The sequence below is a fragment of the Zonotrichia leucophrys genome, chromosome 6, assembly GCF_028769735.1.
Source record: "Zonotrichia leucophrys gambelii isolate GWCS_2022_RI chromosome 6, RI_Zleu_2.0, whole genome shotgun sequence".
Classification (NCBI taxonomy): Eukaryota; Metazoa; Chordata; class Aves; order Passeriformes; family Passerellidae; genus Zonotrichia; species Zonotrichia leucophrys.
In genome coordinates this window covers 3,491,718-3,519,635 of record NC_088176.1, presented here as the reverse complement: position 1 = coordinate 3,519,635, position 27,918 = coordinate 3,491,718, and the positions used below count along the sequence as shown (strand labels likewise).

Genomic DNA, 27,918 nt, shown 5'->3' with positions numbered 1-27,918 from the left:
GAATTGTGCTTACTCACCCTGTGCACCTTGTTAAAAGAGTAACTGCATAAATATAGGTCATCTTCTGTAATTATTCACCTTGGTGGAGGCAGTTTCCACACATTGAAACTCATTTGCTGCATTCTAAAGATGGATGGATTCATTTCTTTTCTGCCTTTGTTCTCTTTTTTTTGGTTTAAATTTGTTTTACTTAAACCATGAACTTTTTCTGTTGTGGTACCCTTATTGCAAGTGAGGCCCATGAAAGGAGGAGTCAGACAAAAAAAAATGGAATATTGTGTGCAGGATACCCAGGAAAACCTGAAGGTCCATGTTAGCTGTTAGTTTTTGTCTAGGAACAAGCGAGAAACTATTATTTTCAGCATAGCACTGATACTTGCAGGAAAATGTAACTTGTAAAATCTGCTTTTTCGAGTGTAACTTTTCAAAACCTGGATTTGAAACTCGATTTTTCACTTGGATCATTAAAATCATGCCAGGTGGTTGAAGAAATCCTCTATAGCTTTTAAGGCCCTCCAGTACTTTTGGTAGTTTTATATAAAGAATATTTGTTACATCTCTAAGAGTGATGCTCCTAACAAAATGAGCAGTACTGGAACTGAGTTGAAGATTACTCAGTGATGGAAAATGTGAAAGATTTGTACCTTGAGGTGTTTCAAGAGCATTTTCTCTCCTGCCAGAAAACTTTAAACACTTCTGTTATCCAAATTCTCTGATCTCCACCTTCACCTGCTAATCCATTGTGTTATTTAAGGGCAAAAATCAATACTCACAAAGGTTTTATAACTGGAGTTATGGAGTTGAACAAATCCTTTTCCAATCAGCATTTTTTGTGTTTCTCTGTCTTCTTTTCCCCCCAGTATGCTTGTGATATCCAGGCTGAGGTGGTGGGGAAACCATCCAAAAGGTTTTTTGAGTCAGCCCTGGCAGAACTGGGAGTTCCACCAGAGCAGGTAAGGGTGAGGTGCCATGCCCAGGGGCTATGCCAGATATTTTGCTTTTTCCCTGCTTTGCTGTGGCTTTGGAAAGTTACAGAAGAGGCTGAAGGAGAATGTGACCAGGGCTGAATGCCTGGCAAAGACAAAAGAGGTGCCCTAATGCCTGGCAGTCTGCTTGGAGACTGGTGGCTGCAGGGTGATGGAATTGATCCCAAAATGTCCTTTATTTCCTGTGCTCTCACACTGACTACCTTTTTTTAGTAAAAGAAAAAGGCAGAAGTAAAATATTTTATAATTTTGGTGAATAGGAAGCACTGACTGACCCCAAAACCCCCTCCTGTATTTCTGGCTTTGCAGAAACATGCTGTGCTTCCTCAGCACAGCCCATTTTCCCCTCTCTGTAGTTGTTCCAGCTCCTCTTTGTTGATTTGTTGTTCTGTCACACAGGACATAAGGATGAGTATGAGAAGCCTCACAAACAGCAGTGAATTACAGCACAATAATTCCATCACGGGGGTTTGGGTGACATTATAAACAACAGGAGGGAAGTTTGGGGTGGCTTGTAGGTCCCTGGAGCCTGGAGATGAAATTATGGCCCTGTAATTCAGCATGTGCTTGGGTTTTGCTTTATTACAGAGTGGGGAGATGGAAAAGACCTAGTGGGCCATCTAATCCATCTCCTTCCCCATGCAGGAGTGTTCCCTGCTCCACAGTTATTAATGTCTTGTCCACAGCAGTTTTCAGAGAGCCAAACAACTCTCAGTGCCCTGGGGATGGTGTTCAGCCCCGTGGGTCTTGGGGGAAGGCAGCTTTTCCTGAGATTTATCAGGATATTTCCCTTTTAAACTGCATCTCCTTATTTCTAGTTTTACTCTAGTTAACAACCAAAATAACTTGCTGGATATTTTCTTCATCCAGTTATGTCTAGACTTGTTATTGTTGCAGGAGTTGTTTTTTACTAAATCTGTGCTTTAGTTCTGCTGCTTCCCTCCCTTCAATCCCCCTCCTTTTTGCTGTGCTCCCTTCAGTCTGTCCATATCCCCCCAGGAATTAGATATCCCAGTCTGGAGTGTCCCTGGAACATCCCAGGTGCAGAGCTCCTGTCTCTGGTCCGTGCCCCAGGGAACAAACCTGATGTGATGCATCCCCAGGCTCAAAGCTGCTCCCATAGGGCTCCCATCAGCTTCAGGAGTGTTTGTTTTGGGTACAGAAAGGCAGGAATAATCCCCAGAAGAGATTATTTACTCATTCTCCGCTGTTTGCCATGTCTGCTACTCGTGCCGAACTTATATTTTGTCAGAGTTTTGGCTTTTTATCAAATTATTTCTAATGCTAAATGCCCTCAATCTGTTGTAGTGATGTATCTAGTTTGTAGGTAGAGGGTTTTATTTTTAGAGAGTTTGGAAGTGAAGGGAGAATGTTCCTGACCAAGGAGGGGTGCAGCAGACACCACTGGATAAAGGCACCAGTCACTCCATGCTTTCCACCATGGAAACACAAATCCACACTGCTGGAGTTGAAGCCTGGATCATGATTCACACGTGTAGGAGGAACAATTTCCAAACAAGCAAACTGCCTTAATTCTGGCATCTTTTCCTAAGTTTTGAGTGCTTGACCTTGTGACTTTATTGTATTTTTGGAGAAGGATTTGCAGGTTGGTTTAGTTTTGTGGTACACAATAATAAAACCTCATTATTTTCAGTTTAAAACCTCAGTATAGTCACTTCAGTAAGTTCCTGTAATGCACTGCATTACATTTTAATCTTTCTCCTGGACGAATTCTGCATTTGTAGTAACATGACAGGGGCTGGTTTTACTTTGCTTTGCTTTTACAAAATGTTTATTCCGATAATTTATTCCACCTGTGGAATGCATTTAATCCATACCATCATTAAACCATTTTAGATGAGCTGTGCTTTCAAAAACATGCTACAATTTTCTTTCACTTGGCTTTTAATGAAAAATACCTTTTTAATAAAGCTGTCTCACCACAGTCATTTGAGACAGTGGCAATTCTGAAATTCCTCAAGCTGCTTTAATCAATAAAGTTATCACCAGTCATTTCCCTTGATAACTGCTTCTTACTGAGACCCTGACTCTGCCTTCTGCTGCTGAGATGTTTTCAGCCTGCACTTAGAATAAGAGGAACTCCCTAAAGTCCAATTTTCATTTTAACCTTTCCTCAATGGCCTAGAAATAACAGATTGCCAGTATTACTTTAATAGATTGGAAATTTAAACCTCTTCGAGGTAACCAGACCTATCTTACAATTCAGAGCTATGACAAAGAATAACACATCTTAAAGGTTACTGAAATGCCTAATTCATGTGTTTTAAGGCAGCTGTTAACAGTGGATGATTTTTACAGCTTTACAATAAAACCTAAATAATGTTAAGGTTCTGGTGGTTTTATATAATCATAAAAAGTTCTCTCTGTAGCAAATTATCCTGCTTTAATGGGAGTTATGGCAGGTCATGCTGGAGTCCATAAACTGCTGGTAGTTAAGCAATTCCCATTGCTGCCACCTGCAAGCCTCAGGTGGGAGTTAGTGGTGCATGAGAGCAGAGAGAGATCACCCAGGGGTGGCACAGGGCACCTGGGCCAGCATCCCCTCCTCGCCCACCAGCCCGACAGGGCAGGATCCTCCATCCCAAAATAAACGTGCCCAAGGGAAGTTTGAAGCTTCAGGCCAGCTGAAATCTTAGTGGGAGCTGTCTGGCCCTGCACCTTTGGAGTTCTGAGATAGAAACAAAATTAACAGTAATGTGGGATCCCCAAGCCTGGATATTATTCCTTGGGTGAGGAGAACAGAGAGAAAAGTACATGTGTTGTATTTCTGGTGTAAAGTGATTTAATACATCAAGATGTGGTGTATAAGCTTCATTTCCGCATGGTCCTAGCACATTTAGCTTAAGGTTATTAAATCTATAGCAAAAATCTGTTCAGGCATAAATATGTCTGACTCTAGAAGCATTCTCTGTGCTAAATATTCTGGTGGAGTTAGCACACTGCCTTCTGTGCATCTCTGTTTGCATCCTGCATGGGCTCCAGCCTCCAAAACCCCCATCTGAGGGCTGGCTAAACCAGGGTGTTCTCCTCTTTCTGCCTCCTTCATTTCCTTACTCTGTAATTCCTTTCTGGTCAGACATTTTTCTGTGACCAGTTAATGAATGCTGAAATTCTGTTTGTGGACAAAACCTACCTGAGGTTCCCACTCACCACCCCAACAGCATCTCTAAATATTTATTGGTTTTGGCTGGCACAGACAGCACCAGTGGCACTGCTGGCTGTGGGGATTTTATTTTGCCATTCCACCCCAAATTCCTGGGGACTGTGTTGATCTCCTCTGTTCTCCCTGCCCCTCTGGGCTGAGTCTGGTGGAACCCTTTGAGAGCAGTGTTTTCCCTCAGCTTTGGCACATGTGCTTTATTTGCTGTGGCTGTGCAGCCACGCACCACCTCTCACCATCTTCGGGAAATTGAAATTACACCCAGAGACTCACTGCATTTTTTGTTCTCCTTCTTTTTAGTTAATTTGTAGCCAATTTAAAAAAAAAGTAACTTTTGCAGAAGGATTGAACAGATTAATGGTGTGATCCCTGTGTAAAATGTGAACACAAATGGAGATCTTTTAATTCCAGCTTTCAGTGGCTATGTGACCTTTCAGTTTTATATCTTTCTCTCTCTTCTTACCATATTGCAGTCAGAGAGGAAGTTAAACCCAGGTTTGACAGGTAGAGTTTTTTTATTTCCCTTGACAGCGCACCTCCTGACCTCTATCTTCTTGCCAATGATTTTTTAAATCCTAAATGATTTTGGAATAATTGCTCCTCCTTTAGTGATTATTGCCCTTCACTGATAGTAAATCTGTGAAATCCCTGGGGGCTGGAGCACATTTTTGTATGCGTGTGCCACAAGCTGGCCTGGACAGGCATCGCTGCTCCGCTGCAGCTGCACTTCCAGAGCTGCAGATTCCTGCAGGGAAACTTCCCTGGATGGGGTCAAATGCAGCCCTGGTGAGCAGGACAGGGCTTGCGTGGAGAGGCTGCCCTGCTCTGCCCTTTTTTGTCACAGGAAATTCTTTCCAGGGTTATTAGGACTGAAATTGCCTTTGCATCCCGAATGTTGGGGTTTGGGCTGAGCAAGGGCGTGGGGTGCTGCAGGTCTGTTCCCTCTCACCCTCAGGGAGGTGTTGGGAGGAATTCTGTAAGAAAAGGGAATTACAATCTCTTAAAGCCAGTGGTTGAGAGTGATTAAATATCCTGGAGCAGCTTGGGGGGAATTGGTAATGGTGCTTGGCTGGCGATGGTGTTGCCAGGTTCTTGCAGCTCTCCATGCAGCCATGGAATTATTCTTTTTTCCTTATCCACATTTACATGCTTGATTTCCTTATTACTTAACTCTAACCTATCATTTTCTCCCCATTTCATGCTTAATTGCTGGTTTGGAAGAGCACTAAGGAAAGGTGAACTATCTACAGGAGAAACTGTCCCAGATTTACTCGTTTGTAGCTCAGTTTGGTTTATGAATCCTCTCAGAAAATTTAGGTATTTCCTTTACAGGCAGTGTAATACGTGGGAGAAGATCCTGTTGCAATTAGATAATTCATAAAAATAGCTATGGAAGTTTAGTATTTTTATTCTTCAAACAAAACAGAGCTGGGGATGGAAATTCAGGCAGGAATGTCTGGAGCTGGAAGGTACCATGGTTGTGAATGCCAGGCAGTTAAATTCATGAAGCAAAATGCTGATTTAAAAGATGAAAATAAAATAGTTAAAGATGCAGCTAGCTCTCTATTAGACAAAATTCAACTTCAATACAAAAGTTAAAAAAAAATAAATCTGATTGATAAACCACATTACAGACTTTCAAATCTGTGCCTCCCCAGTTTTAGGTGCTGCCTCTGTTCTCTGCAGAATAATCCAGAACACCTTTGGGAGGTGTAAAGCTGATTTTTTTTGATCATTAATGGAAAATTGCTGTTTTGTGTATATACTGGATTTTGTTGAAACTATAAAATGGCATTCCCCCAATCATTTTGAATTTGAAGAATAGAATAAATACAGTAATTTGTAATGCAGGATGATAAGCACTTGAAATTTTGGTGATGTGATTGTCAACAGAAAGGACTCGTTGGTTGATGCACTCTGATCTAATAAATATCTTTAACAGAGGCAAGAAGGTGCTCTGTGCACTCTTTTTATCGAGCACCAGACAAATCTTAGCACAACCAGTTACTTTTTTGGTAATCCACTCACTTTTGTTTATTAATATTGGCATATACTCAAACTGATGGTAACACAAACAGTGCTAGGCCTGTACACATTGTGTCATTCTGTGCAAAAATGAATAAATTCCATTTTGCAGTGATTTCCTGAATTTCTGTATCAACCTGAGAACAGGTTGGGATCAAGCTCTCAGTGATTACAAGCTTAAGCTTTTGACCAGCCTGTAGAACAGCAGATTTAAGAAGTTAAGCTTAATTTAAGCTGCTTGGAGCATAGCAGGAATGGATTGTTATGAAGAGAAGAGGCCTAACTTCATAAAACTCACCATTTTCTTTCAACTGTGCCCCAAATCCCTTTGATTTGTGTGATTGATTACAAACTGCACAGGTGTGTGCTGTGCCAGTTCACTGCTGGAGGAGCTGTGGCATGAATTTCCCTCAGGGCAGGATGACTTTTAATCAATACGGTGACAATATTATCGTGTTTAATTTGTCCAGTGGCAGCACTAGGCCTCAGCTCAAGCTGTTTGTTATGTCAGGGGAGGGTGACAGATGGCAGAAATGAACTTTTGCTGTATTTCACTGCCCTGACAGGCCATCATGATCGGGGATGACATTGTGAATGATGTCGGGGGAGCCCAGCAGTGCGGGATGCGAGCGCTGCAGGTGCGGACGGGCAAGTTCAGGTCAGTGCAGCTCACCCTGCTCCTCCAGAGCACAGCCTCAAGGCTTTGTCCCTGCCTCTTCCCCATCCTTTCCCCTTGTTCTCAATGTGGGTTTGCATTTCTTGTCTGCCCAAATACCTCCTTGTGCAGCACAGACTTGGGTGGGTGCTGGTATTTTCTTGTTGGAGAAAACCTGTGTGAAAGTAGCAGGAAGGGGAGGACAGACTGTCTTTGATTTTTTTGAAGAAATCTTTTCTGCTAAATTCCTGCTGTATTTATTTTCATCAGAGCACACAGAGCTGGTGCATTTCCTGGGGTTTGCTTGTTTTTTTCCTGCTGCTGCATGAAAGTGTTGTACACTTGTCTGAAACCTATGACAGGGGTTATATTAGAAACAGGACATGACCCAGTGCTGAGCAGGTTGGGTTTGAGGGCAGCTCATGGTGGCTCCAAATGCAGTGCAGAGATCTGTCCCTCCACTTGACACTCTGATAACACCAAAATCTCATTTTGGCCATCTCCCCTTACCCAGAACCATGCCTCCTTCTGGAATGGTTCAGCCACACCCTTTGCCATCTGATGTCATTTGTGTTTTCAGTTTTTCTTCACTCTCAAATCCTGAGACTGTAAAAGAAGGATGCTCCTTTGGGGAGGGATACAGCACATGACAATTATGCTTGCCATAAACTATCTGAAAAGTTATTTTGCTTGTTTCCAAGTCAATCTGTTCCTCAGTTTTCCTTTTTAGTTTGTGTAAGGTGATAAAATAATACCCTGTGCCTGAATTCTAATGGACCAGTAAGTGATGGTTTCTGAGGAAAAAAAGTCAGGTACAAGTGTATTGTATTTTCTAAAATTTTAAGATAGTACATCTGAAAATCAGATGTGTGTCTGAATAAAGCTTGGGAAATCCAAAAGATTAAAAAATTATGCTTTTTGGATTATTTGTAATCTTTGTAGTCCCAGGAGCTGGACTTGATGATCCATGCAGGTCCCTTCCAACTCAGGACTTTCTGTGGCTCTAATCCCATGAGGTTCCTAATGGAGAAAATAAGGATTTGGTGGTTGATTTTATGCTGATATGAATGGGATCACTTTGCAAATCCCCATTTTGTTGCCACACAGATCCAGTGCCAGCAAAGAAGGTATCTTTGCACACAGAGGTGAATTAGGTCTTTGCTGCTGACCAGAACTCTCCTGTTCCATGCTTTGACCATCATGAAATGTGTCATGAAATGGTGGTGTTGCATCCACACTGCTCAGGCAGCTGGCACAAACTCTGTGCACACAAACACACATAAATGTGTGTAATCCTATGTGAGAGAGGCATTTTCCTGTGTCAAGTTTGAGTCATGAATTCACAGCTGAAAGGAGTAGCTGGCTGTCCTGGGTGGGGAACAAAGATTGTGTTTCCCGTTTCAGTGTGGGGTCGATGCTTTCTCAGCCCAGGCACTGTTGCAGAGCAGTCAGACACAGATGAGTGTCTCTCTCAGTTCCCTGTGTTGTGCCAGGCCTGCTCTCAGCACTGGGAGCAGAATGAATGAAGTAACTCCTGTTTGCCAGGAGAGGTCAGAGGTGTATCTGTGTTTTTCAGAGTGACTTATTTAGTGCACTTAGAAAAAAAGGCACACGGTGAGGAGAGACAGAAAATAACAAGTGATGGGCGGGATAAATTAAAAATAAATAAAATATAATTATTTGGTGGTGAGGTTAGCTTAAAATCTGATATATAAGATATACAAAGGTGGTGTCTTTGCCTTTAGCCTTTGATGACAGAGTTCTGTGCTGCACCCGAGCACCTCTGGATGGCATCATTGCCTCAGTAGCCAAAGCAGGCATAGATCAGTCCCAGAAAAGCTATAAATAATGAAACAGAATAAAACTTCTGTTGGCACAGATCAGGGCAAAAGTTGGGAAGGTGAGGGGATAAGATTGGTGTGTTGGATGACCTGACACAGGGTGAATGGCTGTGCTGGCCTTTCCTGGGTAAACTGCATTTGCAAAGGGTCAGTCTGGGCTGCAGGTTTCTCCTGTCTGTTTGTCCCATGCCCAGGACAGACCAGGCCATTGCTGCAGGCTCCTGAGGGCTGTGGGATGTGTCAGCATTGGGAAATGTGGTGCCAGTTCCAGAATTTCTGTGCACACCTGGCCACATCTTTCCCATCTAGGGAAACAACATGTTCTTGTCTTCCAGCTCAGGGCATGTGCTAATTCCACTTGCAGCTAATTGGCCTTGACATCAAACCAATGATTCCCACAATAACTATTGATTCTGCAATGCTGTGTAATATCCTCATTCCTTTTTGTAGCCTGCAAGTTAGAGCAGAGAAAAAATGACTTTGAGGCTTTTCCAAGTGTCTCCCTGTACGTCTGGAAGCAGCTTCCAGGTGCATCAGATGGATCTTGGCAGGGGGAAAGAATTGCTTCTCCCCTTCTACTCGATGTTATTTAAAGATTTTGATTTGTAAATTTGTAAATAATGAATTTTTCATTGCTGATGTTTGGCAGCAGCCAGGACCAATACAACAGTTGGGGCAGAGAATGCTTTTAGGCTAAGGATTGGGAAAAACAAGTTCTGTCATTAAATGAAGTTATAAAAGTATTCTTAAAAAATATTACACACATGATAAATTCACTGCTGTCACTGTGTAATTCAGTGACACTCATGACAATTTCTGTGCAGAAATAGTCACCTCTTGCTGCTCTGCAGAGAAGGAGCATCCCTCCACCCTCCCTTTCCTGCTCCCTGTGTTACCAACCAGCCAAGATGAACAATTTTATGAATTCTTTCCCATCTCCTGGGTACCAGCAGTGGGCAATGAGAACAAGCAGGCAGACACTCCCTTTGTGCAGGAACACAACCAGAGGCATTCCTAGGGCCTCACATCCTGATCATTAAACCAGTTTCATCTATTAAATGGAAACAGTTCCAACCCACATTTGCACTGTGAAAAGTTGTGTTACCTGTGTGTGTGTGTGTGTATATATATATGTATATAAATAACTTTTATAATAAGTTATACAGTAAGTATAAATATATAATACATATAATCATATATAATATACAATAATATATAATATACAAAAGTTCTATAATAAGTTATACAATATATATATATAGTATAACTTATTATAAAAGTTGTATTCATGTTGGTTAATGTCTTAAGCAATGTTTATTAAAGCTGGAGTCAGTGAGTTGGTTGTGATGGCTGATTGCAGGCAGGGCCAAGGCACAGCCTTATCACCCTTTATTGCATAATCAAATTATGGTTTGCTCTGTCTGTGAGAGGATCTTCACATGTTTTTATCAATTTCTTGACCACAGTTTGGTTACCATAATATTTGAATCAGCTTTGCAGAGGAAGCTCAGAGTAAATCCTGCAGTGCCTTAGTGTGCACAGCCTTCCACCTTCCCAGTATATTCCAGTGTCCAGTCACAGAAATTACTAACTCATGCATGAATTTAATTATCTTCAGCCTAAAAGAGAAGTGGGAGTTTGAGGGGGGTTTATTAGCAGGTAATTTATTTATTGGCAGCATAACAAACCTTGAGGGAGCAGTGTGTGCTCAGGACACATCTGAATATCAGAAAAGAGATCAATCTGCAATGAGAGCAGGAGAAATAAAGGAGGAATGAGTCAAATGAGTCAGGTAAGTGAGGAAAAGCAATATTCCTCAGGAGCTGTCCCATGACAGACCCTGCAGTCAGCTCTGTCACCTGAAGGGAAGGGAAGGGAAGCAGTGTGCACTTTGCAGAGCAGGCTGGCACTGACCACATCAGCTGCAATTCTGCTTCCCCTCTTGCCTCACATCCTCCCAGCTCATGCAGCAGCAGAGGCAGCTCAGGGTTCTGTTTCTCCTCTTCTGGAGCTGATGAAGGCTGCAAGGGGAGGAGCTGGTGCCAGTTTCTGCCACCTGAAGCCAGAGGCAGCAGGACTGGGGGCACACGTGTCTCAGCTGGTTTGGGATATGGGACCAAAGCACTTCCAGGCCCTCTCTGACAGCACCCAAGGCTAATGGCCTTTCTTCTTTCATTCCCTTCTGCTCTGGTGCCTGGCTGTCTTGGCAGGACGTGCTCTGGCAGCCTGGGCTGGCAGCCACCCTCCTGCCCTGCCTGAGCAGCACCAGAGCCCTTGGCAGCTGCTTGTCCACAGTGTTTTCCTTTCCCTCCTGCTGCAGTTCCTGAGCAGAGCTGGTGCTGGGGGCAGTTCAGGGCTTTTCCAGGGCTTCCCACAGGCTGTGTCCATCTGCACAGCACCTGTGACCTGAGCAGCACAGCCCAGGAGATCGTCCTCACTGATTTTTATCCCTGTTTTTATCCCTTTTCTCAGCAGAAGGCTGCAGTGAAGCATTCTCCAGTGAAGGAGCTTTTCTCAACACTTGTTCCTTGCAGAGCATTGAGCTGCATCAGCTTGTCCAGCCTTTGGCAGCATTGATGAATTCCATGCCAATGGAAAGCCAGTTTATTTCCTTGAAAATGCAGATGAGAGTGCTGAGATGTGCTGTAGAAAGGGCACAGCTGCACAATTAGGGTTGCACTAGAGATTTCCCTTTTTTTAAAGCACAGGTTCCTTCTCTCTGCTTGTCTTTTTCCTGTAGCTCAATGTCCTCCAGGCTCTTTGGTGCTGCAGGGAGTCCTCTCAGACTGCTCTGATTGATAAAACCAAGGCAGAGCATTGTTCTCAAAGGCAGAGAGAAGCAAATAAGAGAGAGACAGGCCAAGTCAGATGCTGATGGAACTCCCTTGAAGCAAATGGTTCAATATCTGAAGTTTAATCTGGCTTGTGCTGTAAACATGCTCAGGAGCAGCAGTGCCAGAGCAGTGCCTTGTGTTGGCACCCTGCAAGCACAGAACACCTGGGCATTCCTGTTTAAATGCTGCTCTGTGTGCCCATGGATGCTGGAGAGTCCCTGCAGGCTTAGCCAGTGACATTTATTTTTTTTTCCTCTATGAGTGGGTTCAGCCAAAAACCCAGAGTGGCTGCCTGCCATCCCTGAAGTGTCCAGGGCCAGGTTGGACAGGGCTTGGAGCAAGCTGGGATAGTGGAAGGTGTCCCAGAAGGTGGAACGGGATGGGATTTAAGGTCCCTTCCAACCCAAACCAATCAATTCTGTGATTCCAGCAGCTGCAGAGGGGATGCAGGTTTTGTTGGGGGAACAGGACCTGCTGCCCTCCTGCAGCCTCTGCTGGGCTGGCTTTGATGGGACTCACAGAGTTAAAGACAAAGCAGCAGCAGTGCCAGCTGTGGGTGTGCTGCAGCCTGGGGTGTGTGAGGGTGCTGCTGTGCTGCAGGGTGGCTGACAGAAGGGTTTGGGGTGCAGGGCAGCCCTGCCCTGCTCTGGCTGGGTGCACACAGCCTGCAGCTGGCCTGGGACGTGACTCACAGTCACACTTTGCCCCCAAACCATCCCATTGTCACTTGTCTGTGGTTTGCTGTGGCTGCCACGGCAGGGTTGGTTCCACCTCAGCCCTGCTGAGAGGAGCTGGTTCAGCACACGGGGCTGCTGCTGCTGCTTGGGGCTGCATCCTCTGGGCCTTGGGGCCAAAAGCCTCCCTACAAACAGCGTGTGTGCTGGGAGGGGCAGAGCAGGAGCCTGGCTGCTCATCCCAAAAGCTTTTCCTTACTTCACTTGCTTAAATGGCCACAGCACAGGCACTGCTGATCAGGGGTTGCAATTAGGGAAATTAGTGCAATGAGTCTGATGAGGAGCAGCTGGAGGGGCTCAGCCTGCAGAAAAGGGAGCTCAGGGGGGACCTTCTTGGTCTGTAACTGCTTGGGAGGAGGGTGCAGCCAGGTGAGTGTCAGTCCCTTCTCCCAGGACAATTGGAAATGACCTCAAGCTGTGCCTGGGGAGGATTAGATTGGATTTTGGGGAAAAATTCTTGACAAAAAGAAATTTTCAGAGAGCAGTGGTGGAGTCCCCATCCCTGGAGGGATTTAAAAGCTGTGTGGATGTGGCACCTGGGGACATGGGGCAGTGGCATTCACAGGAATTTGGGAGGCAGGGTGGGCTGATGGAGCTGTCAGAGCTAGGTGGGTGGGTGAGAGCTCCCATCCCCATTCCCAGTGCAGGGACACATTTCTCACTGGGAATTCCCAGAGGGCTCTGTGGGCAGCACACAGCCAGCAGACTCATGGAATAACAAGAACTGTCCAGCTCAGCTGTTGGCTGCACAACAGAGTCCAGGCCTAAAAATAAGAGGATGTTTGACCCCAAAGTGAAGGATTTTCACTTGAAACCCAGCCTGGCACCCAGCCAGGGTGACATCATCCAGAGGGGAAGTTGGAAAAGCTTCCAAACTCGTTGCTTTCCGTGGAGAAGTGCTAAATGCATGTGTCAGCAGATAATCAAACAGCACATTTGCTGTGGCCATGAATCAGGGGCGAGAGGGAAGGACCTGAAGGGGGAGGAACAGGGTTGGAGCTGCAGGTTGGAAAGGAGTTTTTGGGAGTGTTGTCTGTGTACAACTCGAGGATGGATGATAAAGTCCATTCAGGCTGAGTCTGCCCTGTGAAGATGACATTTTCCTTTGCTTTGAAGTGTGCTAAAAGTTACTGTGCTGCTCTCAAGGGTCTGGCTGTGAAACCACCCAGTGGTGTGTGGTGATAGTGGCCACAGCTGTGCATGATTTGGATTTGCAAGTGCATGGACACTGCTGGAGGTGGCCATGGAAGCACCTGAGATGGCCAGGTGCTGACTGACTGCCTTGCTTTTGGTGCTCTGATATTTGAATCAGCTTTTCCAAGGCTAACCTTCAGGGATTTGATCCAAATCTGTGCTCACATGGCATGGGTGACCTTGCTGTTGTTGTTCTGTGCTTGAACACAGTTCCTCATGCTTCTGTGCTGAGCTGCTTTTTCTTGTGTAACAGTGACAGTGTGTATGAAATGTGGCAGCTTTCCTCTGGAACTTGGGGTCTTTTCCCTGTGGATGCTGCCTGGCAGCTCCTGTGCTCCCCCTCTAACGAGGACACCTTTCCCTCAGTGCTGAAATCTGTAGCTCTTTGCAGAGGATGAAAGCTGAGTGTGATATGAGGACTCTCCTTTATCTGTTTTCCTTCTGCCTTTTAAATTCTCATTATGTATTTATGATGCTGTTGTAGCAGGGATGCCTGGAGCACAACCATGGGCACTGTTTGGTCTCTGGGTCCCCAGTGAAGCTGGAAAAGCTGCTGTTGTTGTGTAAACACTGTGTCAGGAGCTGATTCCATGTGTGCTGCTGGGCATTTTCACCCCACTCTGATAATGAAGAGGGAAAGAGTTTTACCATGTCAACACAGACATCTGATAGGAAACCACTGTATTGGGTAGAGACTGAGAACGGGGTTCAGGCCCAGCAGCCCTTCCTTCTTGGGGTTTTAGCACTCTGAGCTCATTACAGCAGTGACACTGGGAAATGACGTGGCTGTGGTGGCAGAGGTGAGCCTGGGGCAGGCAATGATACCCAGGCAGGGTCAGGAATTTAATTCCATGCCAGCATCAAATATGAGGAGGTCAAGCTGCCAGACAGGGGATTGACCATTTTTTCCCATGGTTTTACCTTTTTTCTGCATGAAATCTTGAAGCCTGACCCAGGGACAGATCTCTGCTTGCAGGCAGGCAGTGAAACCTCTGAGCTTTTGATCCCTGGCACTCCCGATGAGGCACAGCCCAAGAGGAGCAGCTGGGTGAGTGGCAAGGGCTAAACCTGAGCAGCTGGGATAAATCTGGCACTGCAGGAGTGAATGGCAGCCCTGCTGCAGCTCCAGCACAGACCTTTCATTCCAGTGAGCATTAGTGGAGCTGACAGACGTGAGAGTGAGCACACGCTGCACGAGCCAGCTCTCGTTCTTGCAGACGGAGCACTTTTAGTTTTTCCTTGCTGCTTGAGATGTTCTAGCAAACACTCGACTTCCCTGTCATCCTTAAACTATGTGGAAAGGTGGGGAGTTGCCTTTTTACCCAAGAAAATGGACTTCTGCTTTGAAAAGTCCCTTCCTGCAGTTTTTGGCATGACCGATCACTCTGTTCTCGACAGCCCCTGAGCTTTGTGATGCAGTAGTTTTGTACAAACCTGTATTCTTATGTGCATAAGCTTTTGGAGTTCTTTGAAAACACATCCCTAGATGTCTGTGCTGTGGTTTTAAGGGAGAGTTGGAGATGAGGAGGGAGAGGGTTCTGGGCTTGTGAGACAGTGGCCAGAGGCGCTGGCAGACACACGGCGCTGGCCAGCGCTGCTGCACGTAGCACAAGCTGTCAGATCACATGCAGATAAAAATACTGCATATTAAAAGACCATTACAGCATGAATTGAGCCATATTGTGCATTTACTCTGAGGAGCAGTGCTTGATGAAACACTTACATCCCCTTCCCTGTGCTGAATCCTCATTTCCCCATTGCACACTTGTGGGGGACTCACAGCACAACACCTTCCCCTCTCCATTCTCTATTTTTCTGTTGTCTTTCTGGTGCTTAAACACAAACATTAATGCATTTATTTGTGGAGCAGAGCTCTGCAATCCCTCCCTGTGCACCCAGGGCCAGGAGGCAGAGCTCAGAGCTGGCACTGCCCACAGGGCTGGGCGCTCACGTGCTCGCTCTGCAGGGACGCGAGCATTTTGTGCAAACATATGTTGGAAATGCCACTCGTGACCGCCTCAGGGGCAGCGTGTGGGCTCAGCCCTGCTGCAGATGGACTCCCAGCTGGCCCTGGGCAGGCACTCAGAAAATCCCAGTGCCCTGAGGAAAGCCTGGGAATCACAGAGTGGCAGGGCAGAGGGAGAACCCGCTCCTCTGCGGGGCAGCACTGACCTTTGTCATCACCAAAGCGTCCCTGCCTCCCTCCATCAGCAGCAGGGATCTCTCACAGGGGCTGCTCTCCCTCCATCAGCAGCAGGGATCAGGCACAGGGGCTGCTCTCCTCTGTCCTGGCTCCTGGGAGAGCAGGGAGAGGACAGGTTTTGGCTGAGGATGTGGAGGCCGGCTCCTGTTCATACAAATTGGGTACAAAGACCTCAGTGGAAAAAGGGGGGAAAAAAAAAAAAACCTTGTCTGCATTTCAATCAGCCTAATTAAAGTGGCTTTTTGCAGGGGCTGGCAGGCCCAGAGTGATTTGTGCAATTAATGCCTTTTGTGTTTGTGTGGTGGGGTTTTTTCTTACCTCACTCATTTATGGGACCATCACCTCTGTGTAATTTGTGCTTTTAAGGTTAGAAATGAGGGGCTGGATGCTCAGCTGCTCCAAGGAGTGGAGTAAATGGGGAGAGCTCTGCTGATTTACACCTGTGCTGCTCTGGATGCCTGGAAATAGCTTAGCAAGTGTAAAAGAGGGGGACAAAAAGGTTTCTCCATCCATCTGGAACACATTGCATCCATCAGGGGAAGGAGAGGCATTTGTGAGAGTGAACGCTTCATTTATCAGTGCATGAGCTATTGAAAAGCCTGGATGTAGCTGGGATAATTAGAACCCAGATTAGTCTTCTTGGAATGGAAAAGTAACAACAATCCCAATTTTACCAAATCCTCTGAAATTTATTGCCTATTTGTTTAACACCCCAGACCCTTTCCTACAGCAGGGGATCTGACAGATTTATGGAGGTGCAGTTTGGTAATCTGAATACTTGGGAGTTCATCTGCTCTGGTTATTTTCACTGTCACCACTTGGAGGCCGTGGGAACTGGGGATGCACATGGGAGCACAGGCCAAGCATCAGCTGGAGACACTCAAACATTCTCCTTCCACTGGGCTCTGCAGGTGAGGAGCACCTGGCCAGCTTCAGCTGTGGGTGGGAAGGGCACAAAGCTCCTTCCTTCCCCTCTTCAGCACCTGCCCATTTTTCTTTCCTGAATATTTGGGTTTTTTTCCCCTGCATGTTTCCCCCATCCCTGGAAATGTCCAAGGCCAGGCTGAATGGGGTTGGTTTGGAGCAACCTGGTCTAGTGGGAGGTGTTGTCACAGACATCTTTTATGAAAATCCTTTCTTTAGGATTTTCCTCCTGAGAAGCTGAGAGGCCTCAGGAACAAAATGTAAACATTGATTATCTGCTGCTGTGGGATGCAACAGGTGCATCTGGGATTGGTCTCATGTGGTTGTTTCTGATTAATGGCCAGTCACAGTCAGCTGGATCAGACTCTCTGTTGGAGCCACAAACCTTTGTTATTCATACCTTTCTATTCTTAGCTTAGCCAGCCTTCTGAGATGAAACCTTTTCTTCTATTCTTTTAGTATAATTTTAATGTAATATATATCATAAAATAATAAATCAAGCCTTCTGAAAAATGGAGTCAGGTCCTCATCTTTTCCCTCAACATGAGACCCCTCTGAACACCGTCACAGGACAGGAGAAAGAATTTTATAGACAAGGAGCAATAAACAACCTTGAGACTGAGAACTGAAGAGTTCTGGCTCCTTCTTTGAGCACCAGGCTGGGAAAAGAGATTCTCTAACACATCTTGGGGTCAGTCTGAGCAGTGGAGACCCTGGGACAATCAGGGGCACAGGAAGGGCTGGTGTGTCTGGGGTGTACAGGAGGCTCCAGTGTCCCTGCTGCCAGAGCAGTGTCCTCACAGTGCTGTGCTCCAGCTCCTGTGCCGCCATCCCCCCGTGCCTGATCACATTTCTGCAGGCATCCAAGCCCTGCAAAGTTGGGGTGAGCTGTTGGATGGTGTGGGGCTGGTGGTTTATGGGGGAACATCAGTGCTTTGTCACCTGGAAGTTACAAAACAGCTGGCCTGATTGAGACAAAGGGAGGAATCTTTGCATGTGCTTGGGGAAATGCTGGGGAGCAGCAAAAATTGAACCTCCCTTTGTCCAGAGCAGAGCAAATCCCCTCAGTGCCAGCTCTGCCCCTCCTGCAGGCAGATTGCTGATCCTGGAGCCAGCAGCAGCTCCAAGGGTGAGGAAATCAAAGCCACTCCTGAGCTCTTTTTATCTCCCAGGTTTCCTGCTGCAGCCCTGGCAGAGGTGGTGCCAGCCAGGGCTGTGGCAGGGGTTGAGGCTCCTGTTGCCAGCTGTGGAACAGGGAGTGCTGCCATCTGTGTGGAGAGATGAGCAGGTCTGGTCCCTCCCTGTCTGAGGCCAGTGGGAGCCTCTCCATCCCTCCTGACGAGCTGGAAAACATCTTGCACCTCCCAAATCTTCCTGTTCTGTTTTTTACTTATAAAACATCACACCCCACAGTCACAAGAGGCAGGGCTGTTCCTGAAATCCTGACCTGGGATTGTTCTCAGCTGCAAAATGCTGTGGCAGTGTTTGTGCTGTGTCTTTGGAGGGGATTTTCGTGCTGTGTAAACGTGAGGTGTCTCAGAAGTTGCTCTTGGGGGGTTTTGGGGAGATGCTAAATAGGGTGGTTGAGGAGGGTGGGGTGGAGTGACTCCCTTGGCCTCCATCAGTGCCTGGACCCTCTGTTCCAGCTGCAGTGAGCATCACTGAGCTCCAAATGCTGCACCCTCCTCCCACACCCTGCTGTGGCCATTCCCAGGAGCTCTGTCCCTGCCAAAGCACAGCCAAGTCACCAGCAGGAAAGGACAACCAAAAGGAAGCAGTGGAGTTTGGCCATAGAAACATTTAAACCTTACCAAGGCTGAATAACAATGCAGAGTGTCATTCCATACAGAGGGATGCTGCCTGGATGGGAAGGAGCTGCTGGGTCTGATGGGAATGGATGAACAGCTCTGCAGTTCCCAGTTCCTGCAGCTCAGGTCCCAGTGCCTGTCCCTGCCTGCCTGCAGGCTGCTCAGGGACTGAATTTTGGTTGTTCAGGGGTCTTGATGGGGTTCTCTGTGCCAGCCCCAGTTCCTGCTGGCCTCAGGGAGGGTCTGCAGAGGCTCATCAGCAGTGCCAGCAGCTCCAGCTTCCTCTGACACTGCCTGCCTGCTCTCACACTTCCTATACACAGAATTCACAGAATTTCTGGGTTGGAAGAGACCTTCAAGATCATGGAGTCCAACCCAGCACCATCACCTCAACCCAGTGCCACATGCAGGCTTTGTTAAACACACCCAGGGATGATATCCTTCTCCTGGGAGCAGAAATCATCTCTCTGTGGCTCTGGGCAGGCCAGGAAAATCAAAAGCTTCCCTCAGTGCCCTCTGTGATGCTGGCATTGTGCCCTGCCTGCCAGAGCTCCTCCTGCCCAGGGTGGCATTGCTGAGGAGGGTCCCCCTTGCTGGGGGCTGAGCTGTCCCCACTCAGTCCCTGCTGGATGCTGTGTCCATGCTGTGTGCAGTCCCTGCTGGGTGCTGTGGGGGCACATCCCAGGAGAAGCCAGGCCCTGCTCAGAACCCCTCAGGGACAGGCTGTGCTCACCCTCTGACCTCCCCTGGCAATGGGGAAGGTGCAGGGAGGTGTTTGGGGGAAGAGCAAACCCAGCCAGTGCTGCTGAGCCTGGAATCAGAGCGCTGGCCCTGCTCTGAGCCAAACCCACACACACAGTCAGGTAGGTTTATCCAAGAGAGCAGCACTCAGGGAAGAACAGACAGAAAAAGCTGTGCTGCTTGTCCCAGCTCACATCCAGCCCTGTTTTCCAAAGGGAGAACTCCACACTCCTGTAGGGGTGGCTGGAGACAAACCCCATCCCTCAGCCCCTGGCAGAGCATCTCATCCTGACAGCAGAACAAGCTCCCTGGTCCCAGGCGGCCATCCTGGGGAAAGAGGCTGATTGCCAGTGAAATCCAGGAGCTGCTGCCTTTATAGGCACCTCCTAGAGGATTGACAGGGCAGTAAAACAACAGTTTTCCTATAGCAATTGCTCCGTGGGGAATTTGGTCAGAGCGCTGCGTTGCAAATGTACAGAACAGGCTGCCTGCAGAAATCCTTGAGAGTGTGATAGGATTTAATCAATCCCATTTGTTTGGATGGAGAGGCAGCCCAGATCTCCGTGGCAGATGCCCAGGAAATGCTGGAGGCAACAAAACCTGTTAAACAGGGCTATGTGTGGCCCTGTGAGCAGAATATACTGAATTTGTCTTTTTTTTTTACTCAGTCAACCCCTCCCCTTATTACACCTCAGGTGTGTCCAGTCTTCACTCATCCTGTCATTTGCATCACTTTTTTTCCCTTCTCCATCTCTTTGCCTCAGACTCCTGTTTATATTTATTTGTTTCTTTATTTATAGAATGTGCTTTGATTCCCTCTTGTGCTTTGCTCTGTGCTGGGAGGCCACAAGGGGCAGTTGGGTGTGGTGTTGGGACACAGGATGGGGGTCAGTGGGACACAGGATGGGGATCCTGCTGGGTTCTGTGATGTCCCCTCAGGAGAACGTGACATGCTGCAGAATGAGCTCCTCACCAGCACTGGGCTGTGGGGCTCCTGTCCTTGGGCTTACACACAAATCCCAAATGTGATCCTAACCATCCACGTTGCTTTAAAGGGCTTTTATTTCCAGAGAAGCGACTTTCTCAGGCTTGTTTTTAATTCCCTTTGAAAACTCTTGGTTCTGCTGCTGGTCCAAGCCACAAACAGGGATAAGGAACAACCCATTGGCACAGCACTGCAGGGGCCAGCTGGTTGGGCTGTGTATTTATTGGAATGGAGATACTGGCAGCGTGGAATTAGGAAGATCTGCTGTTAGTTTGGGCTTCTCCTCTATCTGCTTTGGCCAGCTGTCCTTTCAAATAGCAGGGAAGTCTCCTGTAGCTACAGGAGAAAAGTTTATCCCTGTGGTTTATCCAAGTTTGCTGTTTGCTCACTGACACCACCTTTACTCCTTCCCCATGGCAGCCAGTCCTTTCCCTGCCTTTTCTGCTGGATCTTTTGTACAGCAGGATGAGAGAGGAGCTTTCCAAAGGCCCAGCAGTGCTGCAGAGCCACAGGAGGGCTCAGCACAGGGCTGGCTGATGGAGGAGCCAGGCTGCCACGATGTTGTCAAGCTTGTTTTGGGAGGCAGTGTGGGAGAAATGTCCTTTATCCTGAGATTGCTGGCTCTGCCATCCAAGGGGACACTCGTCAGCAATTTCCTATCTGCAGATCATAATTACTGGGACAGGGAGAAAAACAACCCTGGGCCAGTCTTGGTCTTACCTGCTGTGGTTCTTAAAGAAAAGGCATAACCTCCTGTAAATAATCACCCCAGGAAGGGAAATGTGGCATTTAACATCTTTCCAAAATAGCTAGGACTCAAAAAGCACCCAGGTGTTGTCTGTTTGTCCTGCAGAGGGTCTGCGTGAAGCACAACCTGGTGATTTTGGTTCAGTGAGAGGGGAAGCAGCAGCAGCACAAGGGAGATGAGCAGAGATCTGAGCTTTGCTTTTCCTGTGTGAGCTGGTCTGGGGCTCTGACAGGCTCATGGGGAAGGAGGAGGAGGACTTGGGTGGTGCTGTGCAGTGACTTGGTGAAGATTGGCCCATCCTCATGGGAAAATCCCAGGATTTCTGCCACACCATCCCAGTCTTGCCTCTCCTGGCAGCAGCCCAGCTTGTGTGGCTCCAGTCTGGTGCCTGCACTGGGCTCTGGCTGCAGATGGAGGAAGCTCTTCCTCCCTCAAGGAGCTGCTGTGTCCCTCCTCTGTCACAGACATCTCTCATGTCCCTTTCCTTAGGGTTTTTCCTCCTGAGAAGCTGAGAGGCCTCAGGAACAAAATGTAAACAATGATTATCTGCTGCTGTGGAATGCAACAGGTGCATCTGGGATTGGTCTCATGTGGTTGTTTCTAATTAATGGCCAATCACAGTCAGCTGGCTCAGACTCTGTCCGAGACACAAACCTTTGTTATCATTCCTTCTTTTTCTATTCTTAGCCAGCCTTCTGATGAAAACCTTTCTTCTATTCTTTTAGTATAGTTTTAATATAATATATATCATAAAATAATAAATCAGCCTTCTGAAACATGGAGTCAGATCCTCATCTCTTCCCTCATTCTCAGACCCCTGTGAACACCATCACACTCCTCTCCACTGCTAGGAGTGCCATCACCTCCTGCATTTCCAGCCTCACAGCATTCCTTGGGCTCTGCCTCCCTGCCAGCTCTCCCTGCACATCTGTGGGCTGGCAGGACCAGCACTCCTGCAATGGGAATCCTCTGAAATCCTCTGGAAATCCACTGCAGCCCTGGCTCCTGCAGAGCATCCCCGTGGCCTGGCAGCCCTTCCAGGGCTGCATCCCACCTGCAGCAGGGGAACAAGCCCTGGTTCTGTGCTCTGCAGCTCCCAGCCCTGGAGCCACCATTCCAGCAGATGGCATCAAAGGCAGCTCGTTCCTCTGCTGGATCCAAGGGTGCTTTCCCACAGTTCCACTCCCCACAGTCCCATCTCCCAACAGCTCTGGAGCAGATATTCCTGTAGGAAAAGCCAGCTCCTTATGAAAAATAACCTGTGCATTGCTTTTTTTTTTGCCTCCCTGTTAGTGTCCTGTCCCATGTCACACCCCAGCGTGGTGCCCAGCTCTCCACCCAGCAGCAGGGACTGGGGGCTTTTCGCTCACCTTTGGCCATTCAGCCACAGTCTCACCTGAAAAATGAGTTGAAAAATTAATTTTAGACCTTCAGGTGTATGTTTTGATGTCTGAATTTAGTTTACTTTGTATTCATGTGTGTAATATTTGCGTATGCAGTGCGCTGCATAGGAGGGAGATTAAATCTTCCTTTTCTTTATTTATTTATAAACTGTGAAGAGACCTCATAGTTGCTGGAGGTCACTGATCTACCAGACATGAAGAAATCCTTCTTCTTGAGTCCAACCTGTAGGATTTCCCATGACCAGCAGGTCCAGCACAGTGCCAGACCTCAGCTGACACATCACACTGGGAAATCCAATCACTGCCACATCACATCTTTGAAACTTCATCCCTGACTCACCCTTATTTCTGATCTCTCTGGGGCTGTTCCAAAATCAGCCTCCCTGCATTAGCAGAAGGAGGTCAGGAGCAGTGAGTGAGTGCAGGAAAAGGGAACATCAGTGCGGTTTTTACTTTTAAACTTAAAACCCCTGTGACTTTTAAATGTAATGATTGTGACATACCCTGCCCTTGGGAAGTGTGTTCCAGCTGCCTCCCAGTGCTTGCATTAGCCAGTAGATTTAGGAGGATTTTATGGATCTATTTTCAATTAAAAGGAAAGAGCTGGAATTTCTTCCCACTGGGTTTGTCTTCTGCTCTATTTGTAAGTTCAAAAAGAAAATAAAAAATTCCGTTTCCTTCTTTACTAGGCCATAGATACCAGACATCCTTTGGGCTGTGCTCTTCAGTCTTCACCTGCTCAGGGTGGCTTTGGCTTCTTCAGGCTGGGCCAGGCAGGATTTGGGCTGTGGGGTGAGGTTTGAGGGAGGCAGAGCATGCAGGCACATGGCAGTGTCCATGGCTGGAAAACCTGTGAAGTTTCAGGGTGGTTGGTTGTGCCAGGCAGATTTTTGATATGTTCTGTGCTCAGAGCAAGCCCACTGCAAAAACCTTGTGTGTGACAGAGAGATGTGAGCACAGAGCTCTGCTGGAGCTCCAGGAGAAAAGCAGATCTGCATAATGCATTTGTTTAATGGATTAGATCTCCTAAAAACAGGATTAAGCCCTCCTGAGGGCTCTGGGGTGGCAAACAGAGGGCTCAGCTGGGCCAGTGGGTGCTCCTGGGGTCCCATGGCAGTGCTGGAGGTGGGGCTGGCACTGGGGGCACCTTTCAGTGGGTGCTGCTGCCTTGGTGCACCTGGGGCTGCCAGGGCCAGGTGGGAACAGCATCCTCCAATCCAGGTGAGCAATCCATCAGTGCTGCTCCTAAAACATCCCCTCTCAGAGTGCTGAGGGAGGGAATCATTGCAGATTTGGCTTTTAAGGCACAAACTTAGCCCAGAATGCTGCCAAAATGTCCAGCACCAGCAGCTAAATCCCTTCCACAGGGTGAAGCTGGGCTGTGTGTTTTCCAGGTGGGATGTACCACAGGGCCAGGGAAAAGATTCCTTCCCAGGAAAAATAATGAAAGGTGGCAGTCAATTTGTTATCCTGTGCCCTGGGAGGGAGCGAGCAGAGCCTGGGGAGCAGGTGTTGTGGGGAGAAGGGGATTAAGGGAATTAAGCTGAAAGAAAAGGAACCTGATGCTCTGCAGGAAGGGATCCCAGTGCCTGGGGCCATTCAGGTGTTATCCTGATACAAGGGCTGGGAAGCTGGGAACAGTGAAAGGGGAGGCAGGAGGGGCCTCTCCAGGTGACACTTGGAGATTTATCAAGCACCTGAAGCCTACAAAAAATACAATATTAGTGATTTTGCTGGGAAGGGACAGGTGGGTGTGCTCCCAGAATGCTGCTGCGCAGGGGAAAACCCTCTGCCCCAACAGATTCCTCCTCATTTGGAGTTTCAGGAAGGTTTTACACAATAAAACACCTCCAGGGATCAGTCCACAGCCCTTGGCTCTCACGGAGGGTTTGGCCTTGCCTGCACTGAGGAATGAAGGAATAAATCATTAATTCTTCCTGCCCTGTGCAATTCACCATTTATAGTCCTGCAACAAAATCCTGCATTCTGGTTTTCAGAGAGCTGGGGACAGGGAGAGAGGGATCCTTTCCATCCCTGTTGTGGGGAGCATTGTCCCAAACATGGGGCAAAGTCTGATGGGAGAAGATAAAATCAGCCTGTGCTCTACAAAAACCATGTGGAAGTTGTCCAACAGCAGCTCCAATTTGACTTTTCCTTGTCTAGTTTTCATGTTTTCCCAAATACATACATACATATACATATATATATATATATATATAAAATAAAAATATATGCATATATACATGTATATAAAATAATAATTTAATATTAATATTATATATTAATGTTTATATAATATATTAATATATTAATATATTATATATTATATATAATAAATATAACATATATATTATATATTTATTAATATATTTTTAATATATTTATATATATGTATATATCCTGAACTTCACAGATTTGGCCCATTGATTTTGGGGAATTCTGGAAAATCCTTGTTCCAGCAAAAGCAGCACATTTTCCTGGCTGGGATGCTGGGCATTGAGAAGATGCTGTTTTCAGCCTGATGTGGGCAATCTCCTTGACATTCCAGATTTTGCAGAGAATTATGTGAAGGTTTCCTCTGTGGCTGTGCCAGGGAGGGGCAGGTGGTGACTCAGAGCCAGCTGGTTCATGGTGGGGTGTCAGGAGCACAGGGACATGTGGGGACAGAGCCCAGGCACAGAGAAGGCCAGAGGAACCTGCCAGCAGGTGTGGGGGAGCTGGACTGGCCCTACAGCTCCAATTTCCACCAAACACCTCCATAGAACACCCCCAGAACACCTCCATGAAACACCACCAAACACCTCCATAGAACACCCCCAGAACACCTCCATGAAACACCACCAAACACCTCCATGAACACCCCCAGAACACCAAAACACCTCCATGAAACAAAACACCTCCATGAAACACCCCCAAAACACCTCCATGAAACACCCCCAGAACACCAAAACACCTCCATGGAACAAAACACTTCCATGAAACATCCCCAAAACAACACCATGAAACACCACCAGAACACCTCCATGAACACCCCCAGAGCACCTCCATAGAACACCACCAAACACCTCCATGAAACACCACCAGAACACCTCCATGAAACACCACCAGAACACCTCTATGAAACCACCAAAACACCACCATGAAACACCAAAACCAGAACACCTCCATGGCCAGGTCTGACCATCCTGGCCTGGGCCAGCCCAGCTGAGCTGTTCAGGGAATAAAGGATGACATTTTGGGGTTTTTGGGGCCAGCTGCTGCCTCTAAGCAACCTCTGCAAGCTGAGTTTAGGTGGTCATGAGTTAGGGACACAAAATACAGAGCTTGAGATGATTCTCCATCTCGTCACCTGCTGTGAAGGACAGGCACACAGTTAAAAGTTTTCTGTAAATGCTAATTAAAATGGACTTAGCTAATGACTGATTGGTCTTTTGATTGCATTAAGATTCTAAGTGTAATGAACTTAACTGAAGTATGGATTACAATCTTGTTCTAATTAAAACAAAAACGTGTAACACATATTAGCACATATCAGAAAGAGCTTTAATTGCTGTTTGGGATCAAACTGTTGGAAATATTAATGTGTTGTTTAAAGCCTGCAGCACTTAATTAAATTCTTCATCCAAGTGGAATTCATGTTACTTCAAAGGATGCATCCATTCAAAATTTTCTTGTGCTCTCAGAAATTGAGGGAATATAGATCTGGATTGTTCTTTCCGTGCTGCCCTCAGTCCCCTCCAACCCTGTGCCCTATGGGAGAGAGGGGAATTTGCAATTCTGAACCTTTTGCATATCTAATTGCTGAGCAAGAGGCACCGTTTTGTGCCTTGCTTTGGGCACAGAGAGTGAGGCCAGGAGTTGTTGTTACCTTGCAAAGATGGGCAGAGATGAAACAGCATTAAAACTTTGCTGCCAGCAGCCCCAGGGGAAGGTGCTCAGTGTTGGTACAGCAGCAGTGCCCAGGGAAAGCAGAGCTCAAGCTGAAATGTCAGAGTGCAGGGGGTCAGGAAGGGCTCTCAGCTCTGCCTCTCACCTCTGCAGCTCCAGGGGAACTGACTCACTTCAATCCAAATTTTTAGCGCCAGATGAGGAAGGGATTGCAGACAGAGTGTTCTCCTGGAAAGCACTGGACATAATTCCTTCCACTCTTTTGGCAGTGTGTGTTTCTGCACTGCTTTGAGACAAAGCACAGCCCTTTCTTGTTCTCTGGGTGCTGCCTGGGGCAGGAGAAAGCCATTTGCTGGAGGTGGTGTCTCCACCCAGCTCCTACCAGAAGTGACATGCTTGCAAAATCAAACACTCACTGCTTCTGAGGCCTCTCCAACCACCAAAAAAGTATTTTTGAGTATCTGTGATCCCTGTTCTCCCAGCTGTGACCTTCAGCTGTCTGCAGTAACCCTTCCTGGTTCTAAACCACCTGGAGGTGCTTGGGAGGGCACAGGGGAAATGCAGACTCACCTCTGAGGGGGAGCAGGACCCCAAAAATACCAGTGGGACATGGGCAGCTACACATTGACAAGCTGGTGCATTGTTTGTATGAATTTGGTGTCAGGGTTTGGTTTTTGAGGAACAACCCAGCAGATGTCAATGTTCCAGGTGCCCCCAGCATGGACAGGTCAGAGGCTGGTGGAAAGGATCTGCTCTCCAACCTGACTTTCCCCCAAAAGACAGACAGATCTGTGGGGCTGTGGGGATCTCTGGCTGCTCAGAGTGACCCCAAGATGTGTTAGAAAGTCTCTTTTCCCAGCCCAGCACTCGAAGAAGGAGTCAAAGCTCTTAATTTCTTGGTCTCAAGGTTGTTTATTGTTTCTTATCTATAAAATTCTCTCTCCTGTCCAGCCAAGGTCCACTCATCAGCAAGAGAGCCCAAGGCACTCTGTCTGCCCCTGGGCTGTGTTATCTTTTTATACTAAAAACTAGGTGTACAATATTTATCATAACTTCCCAATACCTATCACCTGTGTTAGACAGTGAGCTTCTACTCTAAACCAATCTGTAAGTGCCAACATCACAGCAGAAGATGGAGGCCAAGAAGAAAGGCTGGACATGCCCAGATCCCTCCATCTTGCCTCCTGAACCCCCATACCAGACACCCCAAAATCTACTTTTTCACCTTGTGATAACTTCGCTAATATTCTGCTTAAACTGTTGTGGCTTGCAGATCTTCATGTAAGGTTGGTAATTTTTTTCCATGGGTCATAATCAAACCCACAGGGGCACCCTGGGCTCTGTGCCAGGGTCTCTGAGCCCCCTGGCAGGGGTTTGGGCACTCCAGGACAGGCAGAGGGATGTGCTGGGTCCTGACATGGGGAGAGCTGGGAATGCCTCGTGCCCTGCTGGCCACGAGGAGCAGGGAAGGGGCTCTGTGAGAGCAGCAGCTGCTCAGGGGCAGGGCTGGGGAGCACGAGGTGTGAGCTCAGGAAGAGCGTGTGGTTATGAGTCAGGGTGTCACCAGGCGGCTCCTGAGGTGACACCTAGACCAGAACTGAAGGCTTCTTCCAGTCAGAACATCTCATCTGGGTCACAGCAGAAACCAGCCAGGCTCAGCAGCTCCTCGCACCAGCTCAGGGCTGAGGTGTGGCACTTGTTGCAGCAAGTCTGGCAGTGCAAACCCTTCTGGTCTTGGTGCCACAGCACCTCCAGTGACACTTCTGTA

The 27,918-nt window shown here is 47.3% G+C and overlaps 1 protein-coding gene across 1 annotated transcript in view; it reads left to right on the top strand.

Annotated features, from left to right (window-relative positions):
- Nucleotides 1-27,918, top strand: part of LHPP (phospholysine phosphohistidine inorganic pyrophosphate phosphatase) — a 72,779-nt gene that overhangs the window by 17,137 nt on the left and 27,724 nt on the right. The window contains exons 5-6 of the mRNA XM_064717140.1: nucleotides 861-953; nucleotides 6,759-6,850. Coding sequence (XP_064573210.1) covers nucleotides 861-953; nucleotides 6,759-6,850 — 185 coding nt within the window. The remainder of the gene's footprint in view (nucleotides 1-860; nucleotides 954-6,758; nucleotides 6,851-27,918) is intronic.